This window comes from Anthonomus grandis, chromosome 3 (assembly GCF_022605725.1).
Source record: "Anthonomus grandis grandis chromosome 3, icAntGran1.3, whole genome shotgun sequence".
Lineage (NCBI taxonomy): Eukaryota > Metazoa > Arthropoda > Insecta > Coleoptera > Curculionidae > Anthonomus > Anthonomus grandis.
Genome location: NC_065548.1, coordinates 17911068 through 17927771, shown reverse-complemented (window position 1 = coordinate 17927771; position 16704 = coordinate 17911068). Strand labels below are relative to the sequence as shown.

General features: G+C 34.7%; 1 protein-coding gene across 1 annotated transcript in view; it reads right to left on the bottom strand.

Moving 5' to 3' along the window:
* Window positions 1-2925: 2925 nt before the first annotated feature.
* Window positions 2926-16704, bottom strand: part of LOC126733841 (neurogenic locus Notch protein) — a 143232-nt gene continuing 129453 nt past the window's right edge. Inside the window, exons 11-26 of the mRNA XM_050437253.1 lie at window positions 16312-16650; window positions 15251-15781; window positions 14960-15192; window positions 13079-13855; window positions 12794-13021; window positions 12587-12735; window positions 12349-12526; window positions 12047-12291; window positions 11867-11990; window positions 10089-11807; window positions 9843-10028; window positions 9589-9782; window positions 9355-9526; window positions 9099-9297; window positions 8754-9003; window positions 2926-3258 (exon numbers count right to left, since the gene is read on the bottom strand). Coding sequence (XP_050293210.1) covers window positions 3028-3258; window positions 8754-9003; window positions 9099-9297; window positions 9355-9526; window positions 9589-9782; window positions 9843-10028; window positions 10089-11807; window positions 11867-11990; window positions 12047-12291; window positions 12349-12526; window positions 12587-12735; window positions 12794-13021; window positions 13079-13855; window positions 14960-15192; window positions 15251-15781; window positions 16312-16650 — 5755 coding nt within the window. The 3' untranslated portion in view covers window positions 2926-3027. The remainder of the gene's footprint in view (window positions 3259-8753; window positions 9004-9098; window positions 9298-9354; window positions 9527-9588; window positions 9783-9842; window positions 10029-10088; window positions 11808-11866; window positions 11991-12046; window positions 12292-12348; window positions 12527-12586; window positions 12736-12793; window positions 13022-13078; window positions 13856-14959; window positions 15193-15250; window positions 15782-16311; window positions 16651-16704) is intronic.

Here is a 16704-nt window from a genome sequence, read left to right as displayed (position 1 = left end):
GGTCCTCTTCTGTTTTTACTTTATGTAAATGGATTACCCGCCCACTTCTCAGAGGTGATGTCTGTACAATATGCGGATGACACAACTCTTCTCAGTCGGCATTCAGATCTGATTTCCCTACAAAATGGAACTAGTGCAACACTTCACAAGTTAAAAGCATGGTTTGCTGACAATAATCTATGCTTAAATCTAAATAAAACAGAGGTGGTTAATTTCTCTTTAAGGGAAAGACATCAGAGAATAGACGCGATCAAATTTCTGGATGTTTATCTAGATAATAAATTATCATGGAAGAGCCATATAATAGATCTGGCAATAAAACTCTCGTCGGTTCTTTTTCTGTTGCGCAGAATTGTTCAATTGGCGCCTCCAGTAGTATGTAGAACGGCGTATATGGGACTTTTTCAATCAAAGTTGTCATATGGACTGTTATTTTGGGGTAACTCGGCTGACTGGCAGAGAGCATTTAAGTAAAAAAAAATGGCACTCAGAATTCTAGAAAACAAAAAACCAACAGATAGTTGTAGACCTTTATTCAAAAATTTAAAAATCATGACAATGCCTGGCCTATACATTCACCAATGTCTGATGTTTGCTAGAACACACTCTTTTAGATTTAGCACAGTAAATAGTAGGCACCACAAATAGTAGTCACCACAAATAGTAGACACCAGACATGGGGGAAATCTCTTACTTCCACAACACCGGCTTAGTCTGACCCATAAGGGCTATATGACTAATGCCATAAAACTTTTTAATGCAATACCCGAAACCACAAAACAACTACATTTAAATAGATTTAAGCAAGTAACGAAAAACCTGATTTTGGAGATCTGTCCATACTCATTAAGACGAATTCTACAATAGTCTATCAAAATTTATTGAATATTATACTTTCATACCTGTATAACAAATGTTTCATACATACTTAGTGAGCATTTCTGATGTGAACCTAAATTGTATTTTGTTTTTTGATAGATTATTGTCTCCCTTTATGCACTGTATTATTGGCGTTTGACAGTCTATACTTTTTGACGATGCTAAGCTGTTGGATGTATATAAGCAAATAAAGAAGTATTATTATTATTATTATTAAATTACATATTAAGACTATATATTTTAAAGCTGTCGAAACTAACCTTTATTAAAAAGGTGCATTTAATTATTGGATAGATGTATTCCAAAAATAGGTAAACATAAGCCAGTACCTAGTACTCAATAATTTAGTTTTATGATGGCTTTTGATCTGTTTATCTAGATCTAGTTTCTTCAAATAATTTCGCATTTATTGGAAAAACAAAATCAGTGCGCCATAATAAAAAGAAATTTCATTAAACTTTAAGGGACTTTTATGAAGTCCACGTTTTCTTTTACTTACCATTTAATATTTATACGTTATATTAAAAAACGAACTTGCTATAAAAATGTCTTTATTTAAAATAATATAGTACAAAGCATCGGTCTTTTAAATAAAAGATAAAAGTAAAAAAAGGCAAAACCTGATGTGCATAGTCTCACCGTCAACGAAAAAAACCTAACTTAAACTAATCATAGAGTCTAATCAGTACTTTATACAAAAATAGGACATTTATCAAAAAATCAGTTGATGTGAGATAACTAATATGTTGTTTTAAAGCATTTATAAAACGGAGGGTTAATAGAAAATTAAAAAACAAATATCAAAACAAACTTAAAACACAAAAAGAATAATTATCAACTGATTTCTTTTCTTCTAACTGCAAGTATCTACAAAATAGAATCTATCAAAAATAGTTATAAGTGTTTTTTATGTCTATATTATTCACATGCCATTCAAATACATTTTTTTTTATTAACAAGAAAGCAGTGTACAATTTAACTTGGAAAAAATACTGTATTTGAACGATGGAAAAAATGTTCTTCATTACTCCCAAAAAAATGGAATGTGCGTTGAATGGATTTTTGCATATTTGCAATTTAATTCTTATAAATTTAATGTATAAAAATAATGTTTTTGCAAAAATAATTAATTGTGTTAAGCTGTTAGAACTCGCATCACAGACGTTGCTACTTATATATCTTTTTGAAAAATCCCTATTAATATTAAAATTAACTGTTAAAGTATGAAAAATATATTACAAACATATAATGTACTTGCAAAAATACTATTTGAGGCGTGACAAAATTGATTTTATCAATATAATTATTGTTTGTAAAAGTATGAAGATTTTTACAAGTAACATACTAACATACAAAGATCATTTTTAACGCATAATTATTTATTATCGTTTTACTGATCTTTATATATCATCTACTAAATTAATTCGACTATATACACAATAATTCTAAGTAATAAAAGATGCTTTTTCTATTATAAGAAGGAAGTCGAAGGCACATTTTTTATGCTACTCATATTATTTTTCAAAAATGCTTTTATTTATATTGATTTATGTTTTTCTAGGTCTTCAAAAAAATATTAATATCAAAAAATTGAATTTTATGGATAATTTACTAAGATGGAAAAGCTATAGTAGGCTTAGATTTTTGGTAAGGGAAATTGTTAAGAATCTTGTAAAAAGTATACAAAAACAGAATTTGTTTGTTTAGTAGTAGCTAAATACTAAATCCAAAATGTCTAAAATAATAGCATTTTTGCAAAGGGTCTTAGAGTAAGAGATAAATAAATAGGTTATTTACTTTACAAATATTGTCATGCTTCTTTGTTCAAAGTCTTTTAAAAATATTGCTGCAAAAATGTTCGTTTAAAGAAACTTAAGATACAACGTATACAAGTTAAAAAAATTCTATATTACAAAAATATTTAGATCTAATAAATGAGACCACTAAAGAAAAAAAATAATAAAAAAAATTACGCGCGCGCCCATCTACCAGCCACTAACTTGTATAATAACATCTTCACAACGCTTTAACAATTTTAAATACATCACATTTTAATATATATTTTTTTAAACACTATATATAATTTTCTTCAATTATAAAATCGCTCTCCACCAAATAACAACTATTTTCGTAAGTTCAACAAGAAAATTAAATGTAGATGGCGTCCGATCCCTTGTTCGTTTGGTGTCCGCCGATCGTTGATGGCGCCATATACGTGCCGGTGTTCGGACTCGCTACGTTTTCCGACCAATCCGAGTTACAGGACCGTGGTGAGCTTGACGACCAGTGACCGGGACTTTCGGGAGAGGGGGTAGGAAAGTTGTCCGGTAGCATGTGGTCGCTGTGTTGAGACGGCGGGGTCATGTAGTAGTTTGGTTGCTAAAACAAAATTATTACTAAATTTCTAAATTTTAGTTTTACAAGCTGTTTCAAATCTACTTCAAGTCAAGATGAATAAACATATTCATTGTACCCATTAAATAGGCATAGGATCAACAATAAATAAAACTAAACATAAACATTTATAATGAATAAAACTAAACATCAGGCTCCTCTGTCTAAATATTTGCCTGAGAACATTCTCAGGGACATGAAACGGACTGATACGATTGGAAATCTCATAAGCAGTCTCTCATTCCTCATCATTTCAGCAATATGAATGGAGATCTATGTTGCTGAGGTTCAAAAACATATTTTTGTCCTTTTAGAGTCAATTTTGTCCTATAAAGGTCAGTTTAGAGTCAACAAGGACTCGTTTACGATCGTTTACGATGTCTACCCTCTCAATAGAAGTACTATCTGTAATATTCAAATTCAAAATAAATTTATTTATCAATAAAATTACATGATTATCAATTTACAATAAATAAACCATTATGATAAATAGGACCATGTCTCCATTATGAAACCGTTAGGACAGGTGCAAACCTGTGTAGCAAGGCCCTTTATTTAAAAAAGAATAATAAATAAAAACAAAGAATAATAATAACTATTAACTTGGCCAATACAAGTACTTTTCTTAATACAAATTCAATTTTTTGTTTTTTTTTCTTTTAGCAGTAAAAAAAATACCAGAGGGAGGTAGGTAGACGCGCAAGAGGTGCAAAGGAAAAGGTGGCATGTAACAAATGCTGCTTGTAAATAAATTTTAGATGGCGGCGAGCGGATACCAAAGCCCTATAAAAAAATGTATACAGCTATTTTTATGGTTTTTAACACCTTAATTGTATTTATCTGAAATTAAATTAAGCATTCCATTGCTGTTTTTCAAGGAGATAATTTTGAATATATTTTTTAAATACTCCTATTGAAAATTGTTTAACATGCAAGGCAATTTATTCCAAAGTTGAGAGGCTACAAAAACAAAAGATTTTTGAAAATTTGTGTTTCTATGCTGTGGGACTAAATTTATAAATCTAGTGTTATACATATGAAGATGATTTTTAAAATTATTTACTAAATATAGAGGCTCTCCAGTTTTTAAAATGGTATCATTAAAGGTGTACATATGGCATTTTCTACGATTTTTCATATTCAAAATAAAATTGTTCTTTAAATAGGGAGTAATATGATTCCTATATGGTATTTTAAATGCGAAACGCATACAGCAGTTTTGTAGTTTTTGTATAGAGTAAGCAGCTGTTTCAGTCAAGGAATCAGAATACAAAACATCACAGTAATCGAGCAAAGAGAGAACTAGTGAATTACATAAATAATATTTAATGATGGTAAATAGTTTTTTAGACCGTATAATTTTTTTAAGCGTATATATGCAATTTTAAGCTTATTTTTGATATGAGTTTAAAATGTAATACCACTGTCAAAATACACGCCCAGATTTTTGACCTCATTGACTGCTGGTAGCTGAACATTTCGAATCTGTGCATGAAAATTGGTAGAAACCTCAAAAGCAGTTTTGCCACAACCCAGTATTATTGTATAAGATTTGGAAGCATTTAATTTTAAGTTGTGATCCTGTGAAAAGTTGTCAATCTTTTTAAATCCTAATTAAACTGAAATTGAGTTATAGAAGGATTTTGACGTGAAGATAAAAAATATATTTGGGAATCATCCGCATATTGCTGTAATGTTGAGTGTTTTACACAAGATATCATGTCAGCAACATATAAAGAAAAGAGCAATGGGCCCAAAATGGAACCTTGCGGGACACCCGTAGATACAATGTGGTAACTTGATGTTTCAGTGCAAAATTCCTTGTTAAGAACTACGCAATAAGCTCTGCCAGCTAAATAAGACTTTTTTTAAGAAAAAATGTACTGCATCACCAGAAAATCCAAAATAATTAAGTTTTGCTAATAGCATTTCGTGAGTTATAGTATCGAAGGCTCTACTAAAATCTAACAACCCAAGACATGTTAGTTCTTTTTTTTTCTTTATTTTGTCTGATTTCATTAAGAAGGTTAACCAAACTGGTAGAAGTAATAAAGTTCTTTCTAAAACCTGCCTGGCATTCAGGGATTAATGAATGTCATATTAATAATTTTTCGAAGATTTTGGATACTAACGGCAGTATACTTATAGGCCTGAGGTCTTTGAATTCTCTTTGAATTCAAGGATTACTGATCTTTGCTAAGGGTTTTATAATTGCCTTTTTCCAGATTGTAGAATAAAAATTTTGTAAAATGCAACAGTTCATAATATTAAGTAATGGCTTTAAACAAAAAGGCATACAGAGATGTAAATCTTTTAAAGAAAAAGCGTCTTCACCAATTGCATTAGAGTAAATGGTTTTTATAATTTTAAGTAAAGTTGACTGATCCATTAAAGTAAATCATGTTTATGTGATTTAAAAAATTGTATTTTCTCATTAGATGTTGTATTACCTGTATTACTTAAATTTGTAAAATAGTTATTAATAGCCGTTGAATCAGAAAATGTATCAGGAAGATCAGAATCCTTGCTAAGGCCGAGATTTAAATTATTTGCGTCCCTCCAGAATTCTTTGCCGTGTTTTTGAGACATTAAAATAAAGTAAGTAATTTTTTCCCTAGCAATGGCATGTTTTGTGTAATTCCTTATTTGTCTGTAACATTGCAAGCGTGCGTCAGTTCTTTGTTTTAAATATTTACGGTGGGCTTTATCCCTTTCCTTCATCAGCCATTTGATGTTATTGGTAATCCACGGCGTAAATGGATTGTCGCGTATATTTCTAATTAAAAGAGGCGCATGCCTGTTTAAAAAAGTGAAAACTTAGTTTAAAAACTCCTGCTGGATCAAGGGAGGGCAAGTGTTTGTCATAAACAATGGTGCCAAAGTGTTAATTAGTTCCGAAGAAAAATGAAAAGAAATTATGGGTGTGAATATAATTACGAATGACACTACAAACTCTGACTGATATAAGTGACAGTGGAACAATGTACTATATATAGCTAGGGGTAATGTAAGTTTGTCTTTTATTCAGAAATAGTGGGATATCATACCAAGTATAGTCTAAGTTAACCCACTAAGAAAATTGCAGTTTTGTAGTCATCCTTAGTTTGCATGTTTTTCTGAAAGATATTAACAAGAAGTTATTTATAGAATTTTTTTTTTAACTTTAATATAATGATCATCAGACCTTAAAAAGTTATGTGTGTCACGTCACCACTTTACGTATAATTAATACAAATTTTTGAGACCGAGACTTTGCGTTGTTCACTTTTGGTATGGACGACTTCTTTCAATACTTGCTCACTGCAGATTAATAAAAAGATCACCTAAATCAAATATATATACACTACTTAACGTTGTGTGTCATTTTAATTTCTTGTCACCCTAATGAAAAATGAATATCACAGAATCTCTATTTCCCACAGACAGATTATTAAGTCATCCGCAAAAAGAATGACCGCCGCATGTGGAAATGATTTTGTTATATCATAGATAAATAGATTGAAAAGCATTAGGAGAAGGGTGTGCACCTGAGATGCCAACAGTCCTTGTAAATGTTGTTAATATAAAAGTTTTTTTTTAATCTAAAATTGGAAATATACGTTCAGAACGAGAAAACACAAGTGGTCTACGGGACAAAAAGCTTAGAAGCTCAATTAAAGGAAATTTCTTTTGCTAAGATAAATTGTTACACAATTACCATAACGACTTGTTTTTGTTGACCTAAAAAGGTAAAACTATTCAAAGATTATAACTTGCTTAACTGAAAATTGTATTCAGTATAAATTTTGCTGCCAGTGTAGTTAGAATTTGTTTTTACGAAGTCAATATGCAGAAGCAATATATTGATTATGAAATACAGCCGCGCGTATTTGACAATGTAGCACACTTACTTGAACCCCTAAGTAACACTGAATGTGAACTAGAAAGGTAGCGAAAAAGCTTTTTAGCTTACCATTAATAGTTTGATGAGAAGAAATTTCAGAAAAAGATTAGTGGTTCATTGTAGGTAAGATTTGCCATGCTACAAAGAACAGTGTTGGAACCTTTCTTATTAACATTTACACAAATCTAATGGTTTCAATACTAGAGGATTGTTTATTCTGTTTTGCAAATGATTCTGTATAAATTATTGTTAGTAGTGTTGAAGATGCAGTAACAAAAATTAAAAATTGGTTCGACCATAGCTTATAAAATTTAAATTTTAAGAAACGCTCATTTGAAATTTAAATCCATAACGATAATGGTACTTTAATCTCTTCAATATTTAGGTATCCTGTTGAATGAAAATTTGAATTGGAAATTAATATACAATACGTAACAAGTAAAATTAGTAGAGGTATTTAGAATTTGTATGTATTACGAGCAATGGCTGGAATAGTCATGGGTTTAGAAGGAATAAAAAAAACTATGTACAGGTTCTTTCCCCATGTATTGATCCCCTCCCTATACAGAAGTTAGGTGAAAAGTAAAAAAAATAAAAAGCTTTTGGGATTTTACTTAACATTTTTGAATCCGATGTAATTTTTTTTTTCTTCGGGAAATGTCAAATTTAGGCGTACAGGTTTTTCTTATGGAGCACCCTGTATATGACTTCATAGTTAAAAAGAGCCGAATTTTCTGATTTCAAATATATACGATTTAACAATTACTTGTAATTTAACCGTTTTGGAAAAATCGGGCTCCAACTTAAAAAAATTAAATATTGACGACCTTGGAAGGCTTGGTAGGCATTGTTATTGTTTGACGTTTACTAGGAAACAAATAATTCAGAAGACATTATTATTTTTTACTAAGGACCCATAAATGTTAAAATGTGACATCTTTCGTATATTTTACATAAATAATAATAACGCAAATGCCGCGAGAGCATTGAAGTTTTATTGTTTCTCTGAAGTTTAATTCAACGTCAAACACTAACAAGGGACCGCCTACCAAGATCTTCCATTTGTTATTTTTATATGTTTAACTATATATATTTGAAATCAGAAAATTCGGCTCTTTTTAATTATGAGATCGTATACAGGGTTTTCCATAAGAAAAAACTGACAATCTGTCAAAATTTCACATTGCTAAAAGAAAAAAAAACATTTTTGACATCGGATTAAAAAATTTAAAGTTCAACAAAAGTTTTGTATAATTTTTTTTACTTTTCACCTAACCCCTGCAGACTATATAGCGCAGGACCCTGCACCCTCGAATCAGAAATGTTTTACTCTGTTTTACAAAATAATGAATAATATATAATCTGACTATTCTTTCTTATCTATCAAGAAATATATTTGAAAGAAATACTTTAAAACTGGTATAATTTTCCTTAGTAAGGTAAGTAAATTCCGGTGTAATTGCTTGGAAAAGTGCAGACCGCACCAGTGGTCAGAATAATGTTGATGAAATACACAAAAATGTAAAACGTTAATTATAATTTGGTTACTGTTTTTCTTTTATGGATTAACTTCATTAAATAAATCATTCAAACTTACTGAATAACTCTGTTGAGTCTGTGACTGTACTTGGGTCTGATTCTGCCCTAAATTCTGTGTGGCATTCCCAATATTCCAACTCAGCGGCATTTCTAGACCGGCCTGACTAAAGTCGAAACCCATAGCTAACGTTTGCGTTTGCGGAACACCCCCGTGCTTTTGCTGGGTAGCTGCTCGCATCGCCGCTATATGAGTCGGACTGGTGGGTAAAGACGGGCGCGTCTTTGCTGGGGAGGGAGATCCGTTGTATCTACAAAGTAAAAAAATTTTTCAAATCAATTTTATCAAACTTTGTTTACTTAATAAATGGATTTTCAACAGTATATATACTCGTATCTTACTCACCCTTGCGGTGACAACGACATATTACTCTGCACGGAATGGGGCGGACTCTGATTTGAATAAGGTGGACTTAAAGTGTTTTGCAACTGCCTCTGTTGCATCAATGCATCTTGTGAGAATATATTATAACCTCCGTAGTTATCTATTCCAAACTGAAGTGAGCTTTTTACGACATCTTCGTAGCTTGGAGGCTGCTTATTTGCTAAGAAATATTAATTTTAGCTATAATTCATCTCTATATTCAGTTATCTATACTTACCCATCAAGGATTCAAGTCCTTGAGCAGTCACTGCACTAATTCCCATGTTGGAATAAAGCGTGTTGTCATAGGGACTGGGTAAATTTGTCATGGGAGATTCAACCGGACTTAAAGACGACGCCATAGAATCGGCGCTTTGCGGCTGCACTTCGTTTATTTGTGTCTGAGCTGCCTAAAATTTAACAAATATTTTATTAACATTTTTTTATAGTAATAGCATTTCTTACAAAATACCTTTTTGTTGTTATTGTTATTTATATTTGATCTCTTGACGCTGGCTTTCCGCCTGATGCTGCCGCCATTTGGGTTGCAGGCTTCAGCGCCTTCTTGTGGACTTGTGGGGCCAGTATTCTTAGCGGGCCTCTTGGATTTTTGCCTCTTTGGCATTATTACTGTAGGTTGCTGAAGTTGGTGGCCTGTTGGTGATGCTAAAAAATGTCATTGGTTAAAAATCAGAACCGAGTAATGAAGACATTTAAAAATCTTACTCAGCATTTGATTACTAGTCACAACGTTGACCATCTGAGGACTTCTGGGCACATGTTCGTCTAGGAGTCTCACGATATCATGATGTAACCTCTCACAAGCGATATCTCTTGGTAGCCTCTCCATATGATCAGTGATATCTCTATTTGCGTATGCTTCTAGTAACGCTTTACAAGTCTGGTAAGAACCTAGAAATAATTAATATTGGCATTTAAATTACATAACTATTAAGTTTTCCTAAGATTTACCTTCTCGAGCAGCTAAAAAGAGGGGAGTTTCGTCCTTGTCATCTTGTGCGTCTCTGTTGGCCCCATGAGCTAATAAAATATTCACTGCTTCAACGTTATTAACAGCAGCGGCCCAATGAAGAGCCGTTTTGCCAGAATTGTCGGCCGCATTGATATCAGCCTCGGCACTAATTAAATCTTGCACCATTCCCTCAATTGCCAATCTAGCGGCCAAAATTAGTGGTGTTGTTCCTTCGTGCATTCTGGCATTTAGATTCGTAGCTCGGTTTCTAAGTAAAATTTGGAAGACTCCCAATGCGTCCGCCGCTACTGCGGCATGCAGGGGTGTTCGCCCGGTATTATCTTGTGCATTTGCGTCGGCTCCTGCATCTAACAGTCTTTTGGCCGCATCTGCTCGTGCATATCTAGCCGCCAAATGAAGTGATGTCTCACCAGTTTTATCCATGGTGGCATGAAGGTCTGCGCCGTGGGCAACAAGGTCTTGAATTACAGCTCCCGAACCGTCATCTTCATCATCCTCACCAGTATCCATGCCTCCACCTCTAACAGAAGCAACCATAATTGGAGTCATGCCACATGGTCCTCTAGCATTAATATCAAGATTACTTTCTCCCTGTGGGGGTGTGAGCATGGTACTAGGGCGAATATCAGCGGCTTCCAAATGAGTTTGTGTCCATCTAGGTTCAGCTTCTTCATATTCTGTTATGGTTGTATGGTCACTGGCGTATCCGGCTTCCACACGTCCTCTCTTAGCTGGTGGATATTCTGCATATAAATCGTCATCATATTGTGAACCAGGGCCGTGCTGTGAATTCATATCAATTCCTTGTGTGTTCTTTGCCATAGTTCTTAGTTCCTGGCCTTCAGGACGGCGCCTTTGCCGTCTGCCTCCAGAATTGGTTGGTAAAAATCCTTCTGGGAACCATGTTATACCTGCTGCGCGTTTTCTTTGAGTCTGGACGACCACAAAAATAACTCCCGCCATACCGATAACCAAAAGGATCCCCAATACAACGTACTTGCCATTTGTCGGCTGTAATATGCTATCATTATCATCTGAACCGTTGATCTGGTAAATGGGAAAACTTTGTGAAAGTGAGTGTTTCGAAGCTTTTGCCGCTAAGAATTCGGCAGCTGCACTAGCAGTTTGGAAGCAATATTGATCACCATCTGAGTAGTCTGAGCACTTCCTGTTGTCTATTTCCAAATACACTTTTACACCCGATTGGGCACTTTCTGTAAAAGCTACATGGTGTTTTGTTTTATAGTAGTTGTCGTCCAGTCCAGAGCCCATCGACTGAGTTTTACCAGACCACGTGTAGATCATGTCTTTACCCAACTCGTCTTTTTTCACTTTTACTGTGGTCCTTAGCTGATGTGAAGTATCTCGGAGAAAAGCCACTAAATTATTTTTAAACGCTTGTTTGTCCATTAACACAATGACGCTAACGACTCCCTCAGCAAGAGCTGGAGGTTCATCATTGCAATCTAAACCATCCCAGTTACATTCAGCATTGTTGCACCCGTAATCGCAGTGACCATTGGCGTAGTGTTTTTGACAGTAGGCATCGTATATCGGGTTACAGGGTTGCAACTTCTTTTGACAGTCTAATCCGTCGAAAAGGCAAGCTAGTGTGTTACACTCTTCATCGCAAATTCCGTCTCCGAAATGTTCCCAACATTTCTTTGGTGCAGTGCAGTTCGTCCAAGGACCCATACCTTAAAGAGTTCAATAATCAGTTATTTTTTTACACCGTCTGCTAAATACAATTTTTTACCTAAAGAGCAGTCGTTGCCATCAAAATCACAGGCATAAGTGTTGCAATCCTCATCACATCGTCCATTACCCTTTTTCAGTGGACAGTTGTTAACAATGCATTGCTGTCTTTGCCTTTGCAAGTCCTAGAGAATAAAATTATTAGTTGGTTGGTTAAGTTTCTAATAATTAATCATCTTACCTCTTCAAAAAATCTTTTAATTTCATCATCGTTTTTGCTGGGCCGCCCTAGGCCGCCTGGGAAGTTTTTGTCATACCTTTCGCAATTTTTACCAGTATGTTTGGGTGGACAGTAGCAAGCGTAGTCGCCAAACTTGTTTTCACATGTTGCATCGGGGTGTTGACAGGGATTGCTATTACATTCGTTCAAAGAGTCTATTTCGCAGTTTACTCCCGTTGTACCAACTGGGCAGTCACATATATATCCTTAAAGTAAGTTGATAATGTAAAGTAATTTATACAGGATTATTTTTGGGTTCCTACCTTCTATATCTGATACTTGGCATATTCCTCCGTTCTGGCAAGGATTGGAATCACAATCATATCCGCTAAATTCACAATTTTTACCATGATAGCCTTCTTGACAAGTACATTTATGGCCGTGTTGCACGATCGTACAGACACCTCCATTTTGACATGGCGAGGTGGCACAATAGTTTACCTAAAATATTTAAAGTCATTTTTAAGTAATCCTCTATCATAATACGTGACTTTAATATACCTTCTTTTGGCAATGTCTTCCGACATATCCAGGTTTGCAATTACATTGATAATCGTTGACCAGTTGAACGCAAGCTAAAGTTCCAGGATTCGAACAAGGATTGGATAAACATTCGTTTATGTCACCTTCGCATCTTGGACCAACGAATCCTAAACAAAAAAATAATTTATATACCTTTCTTTTTGTTGATGGCACAGTCATTCTTACCTGGTGGACATTTGCAATCAAATCCTCCTACTCTGTCGATACAAGTACCGTTGTTATGGCATGAATCGGACTTACAGTCGTCCTGATTAATTTCACAGAGTAAACCAAGGGTGCCTGGAGGGCAAGAACATTGGAATCCGTTGATCAGGTCATGACATGTACCACCATTTTGGCAAGGGTTTGGGTAGCAATCATCTACGTTAAGTTCGCAGTTTTGTCCTTGGAAACCTATAGATAAATGGCGTTATAAATCAAGCGTTCATTATTTTGGGTCCAATTTATTACCTTTAGGACAGTTACAAGAATAAAACCCAACATGATCTCTGCAAGTACCACCATTTTGGCACGGAGCTGACTCGCATTCATTAATATCTACCTGGCAGTAAGATCCAGTGTAGCCCTCCTTACAATGGCATCGATGAGAGTTGCCAATAGTCTCGCATGTCCCGTTATTACATAGCCGCTGCGAAGGTATTCCCTTCCTAGCCGCGGCATCTTGACAACTGACCATTTCCACATCGCAAACTTTCCCAGTCCATCCTGGACCGCATGCACACGAGTACTGGTTCTTAATTTGCCTACAGGTCGCGTGATTTTCGCACGGTTCCGTGTTACACCACTCAACATACTCGCTGCAATCTTTACCAGTGTAACCATAGGGGCAATGACAAGTGTAGTGAGTGGTATGATCCTGACAAGTAGCACCGTTTCGACATGGTGAACTGTCGCAGAGGTTAATACGGTTTTGGCAGTTTGTTCCCGTGTAACCGGGTTTGCAACTGCAAGTGTAAGAGTTGATACCGTCAATGCAGGTACCGCCGTACATACAGCTGCTCTCCGTGCAGTCTTCGTCGTTGGTTTCGCAATTGATTCCGGAGAATCCCAGGGGGCAAGTGCAAGTGTACGAGTTGACATATTGATTACAAGTGGCGCCATTCTTGCAGGGGTTCGATAAGCATTCGTCCACGTCGATTTCGCATTGTCTGCCTTCAAAACCGTTTACACACAGGCAAGTAAAATCCCCTATTTCATCAAGGCAGTTACCGCCGTTTTGACAAGGATCTAAAAAATGGAAATGCTAGATCAACGCTAAACATCAAACGAGAATTAACAAACATTTGATTCAGTTCTTTGATATTTTTTAAATGTATTTTTTTTTGTAAATTGATGAAACTGGTATAGATAAAACTGATATGTATTGTATTGTACAGAGTGTCCTAAATTCGAGGCTGGCTATTTCTCGGAAAGCGTAAAAGATACAAGGCAGTTAATTATGACAAAGTTAAATCCATGAACATTCACCAATTCATGAATGTTTAAGTAGAACTTATGAATCAGGAATATTTTTCTTAAGTCCATTTTGCTTAAAAAGACCTTAATGCAATTTACAACAAAACGCAAAGGCTCGGTCTCAAAAACTATATAATCAAATTATGGGTAACATGTTTCGCTTAAGGAATGAGGCATCAAAGTTTAATCTAAAAAAATCTGACCTGAATGGTGTGTCATGGTCTTTGACCTTTCAGGTAATATTTTTATTTTTAAATATTTTTTTTAAACTTTGTCTTGCAATATATTTTAGGTCTGATGATGCCTAATTCTTTAAGCGAAACATGTTACCCATAATTTATTTGGTATAGTTTTTGAAACCGACACTTTGCGTTTTTTCTTTTTTGTTGTAAAAAGAAATATTTAGGGAATGATCTGTGACACCAATTAGAATATTCCTAGAACAGTTGGATACCAATTGATACATATTCTACAATTGTTGTGTGATTCTTTCGATGAATTTGTGATTGATATCACTAAACACCAGGATTCCCTCTTTAAACTATGCTCAAAAAGGTTCAAAGTTGGTGGCTCTTGGACCACGGTTTACAAAATTGTCATTAATTCAGAAATCCATTGGTACAAGAATGGCATTTAAAAAAAATTATTGCGAATGAAATTTTCTTTACTTATCTACCCCTTCCTTATAAAATACCAGCAAGCAGCAAAGTAAAGCAAATAATAAATTTTAAATGAGTGCTTAATTTCATGAAAATTTCTAAAAAACGTTCAACGAACATTCTTACTGGTGTTATGTTCTCTAAACGAGCTATGCTTTAGGGACTTGCTTTTAATGTTCGTAAAACTGCAATTTAATAACATATAAAATGTCCTTACATGAAGCGCAATCGTCGGTATTGATCAGGCAGTCTTTTCCCTCATAACCTCTTGCACAGAGACACTGGTACGAGCCATTGACGTTTCTGCAAGTCGCGCCATTCCTACACGGTTTCGAAACTACACATTCGTCAATGTCTTGCTCGCAATAGCGCCCTGTGTATCCAACGCTACAAGTACATGCGAAGTCCAAGAAGTTCGTGCTTGGGGTACATTTGGCATTGTGGCGACACCTGGAAGAAAAAGTATTCAATAAGAAACTTCTTGAGAAAAAATCAAACTGTTGCATACTTATTAGGAGAGCATGGATCAAGCCTTTCCTCGCATTGCCTAGATGTGTATGGCAGTTCACAAACACATTTATAATCATCAACCAAGTCAATACAAGTGCCACTATTTTTGCAAGGGTTAATGGCACAATCGTCTATGTTTGTTTCGCAATTGACCCCAGTGTAGCCAGCCAAACACTCGCATGTATAAGAAGCCAAATGGTCATGACATATTCCTCCGTGTTGACAAGGATTAGAAGCACATTCGTCTATGTTAACTTCGCATTGCTTTCCACCATATCCGGGCAAACAGTGGCAAATAAACTGATTGACACCATCTTCACAGCTACCACCGTGTTTGCAGGGGTTACTTTTGCATTCATCTACGTCACTAAGGCATCTGGCGTCGAAGTAACCCCTTGGACACTCGCATCTAAAGCCATTTACTAAGTCAATGCATACACCGCCGTTTGCGCACGGGTTCGAAGCGCATTCGTCTATGTCGTTTTCGCAGTGGCGTCCTGTGTAGCCGGGACGACATTCACATGTGTAACTAGAGAAAAAAAAGTTAAGAGTAAACATTTTTTTTATATTAAAACTTGAAAGTTATCACACAAAATATCAAAATAAAAATAAATTAAGAAAAAAAATAGTGCTAAAGAAAAAAGAAATAAATAAAGTTTCTTGCTTTGTATCAATGCATAATTGTAAAAAATCATAAATCATAATCATCAAACATAATCAAATTCTAGGCAGCTAAGTTTTGTCTAAGTTCTATTAGGATCAATTCTATAAAAGTTTTTCTTTACATTTCCACATTTACCTCTCTTTAATCCGAAACAAAAAAAAAATCAACAAGTCAAAAATCAAAATCAATAATTCATATTCATGCATATTTTAACGAAGACCATGCCGTTATTCAATAAATCGAATGAAATTCACTTACATAAAAAATGGATATCCGCTGAGAGCATGAAGAATGATAATAAATTAATATTTAATATAAGTACGTTTACACGGCTTTATTGCTAAATACAGGCAATAATAATAGGTTTCCCATCGTGAATTATACTATAAGCTTACCTATTAATGCCATCAATGCATGTAGCTCCGTTCCTACAAGGATTACTATAGCATTCATTGATGTTCAGTTCACAGTTGTGGCCGGAAGTACCAGGCTTACAAAGACACTGGTACCCGTTCACTAAATCTTGACATATTCCACCATACTGACAAGGATTGGAATCACATTCATTTAGCTGAAACTGACATAATCTCCCTACGTAACCCGGATGACACTGGCAAGAAAACGAATTATCCCCATCAATACATTCGCCGTGATGACAGGGAGATGATTGACAGTCATTGATGTTTGTTTCGCATGAATTTCCCGTATACCCTGGCGGGCATTCGCATGTATATCTATAATGTAATGGTTTTTTAATGATTTATAACTTTAATATAAACATTTATATT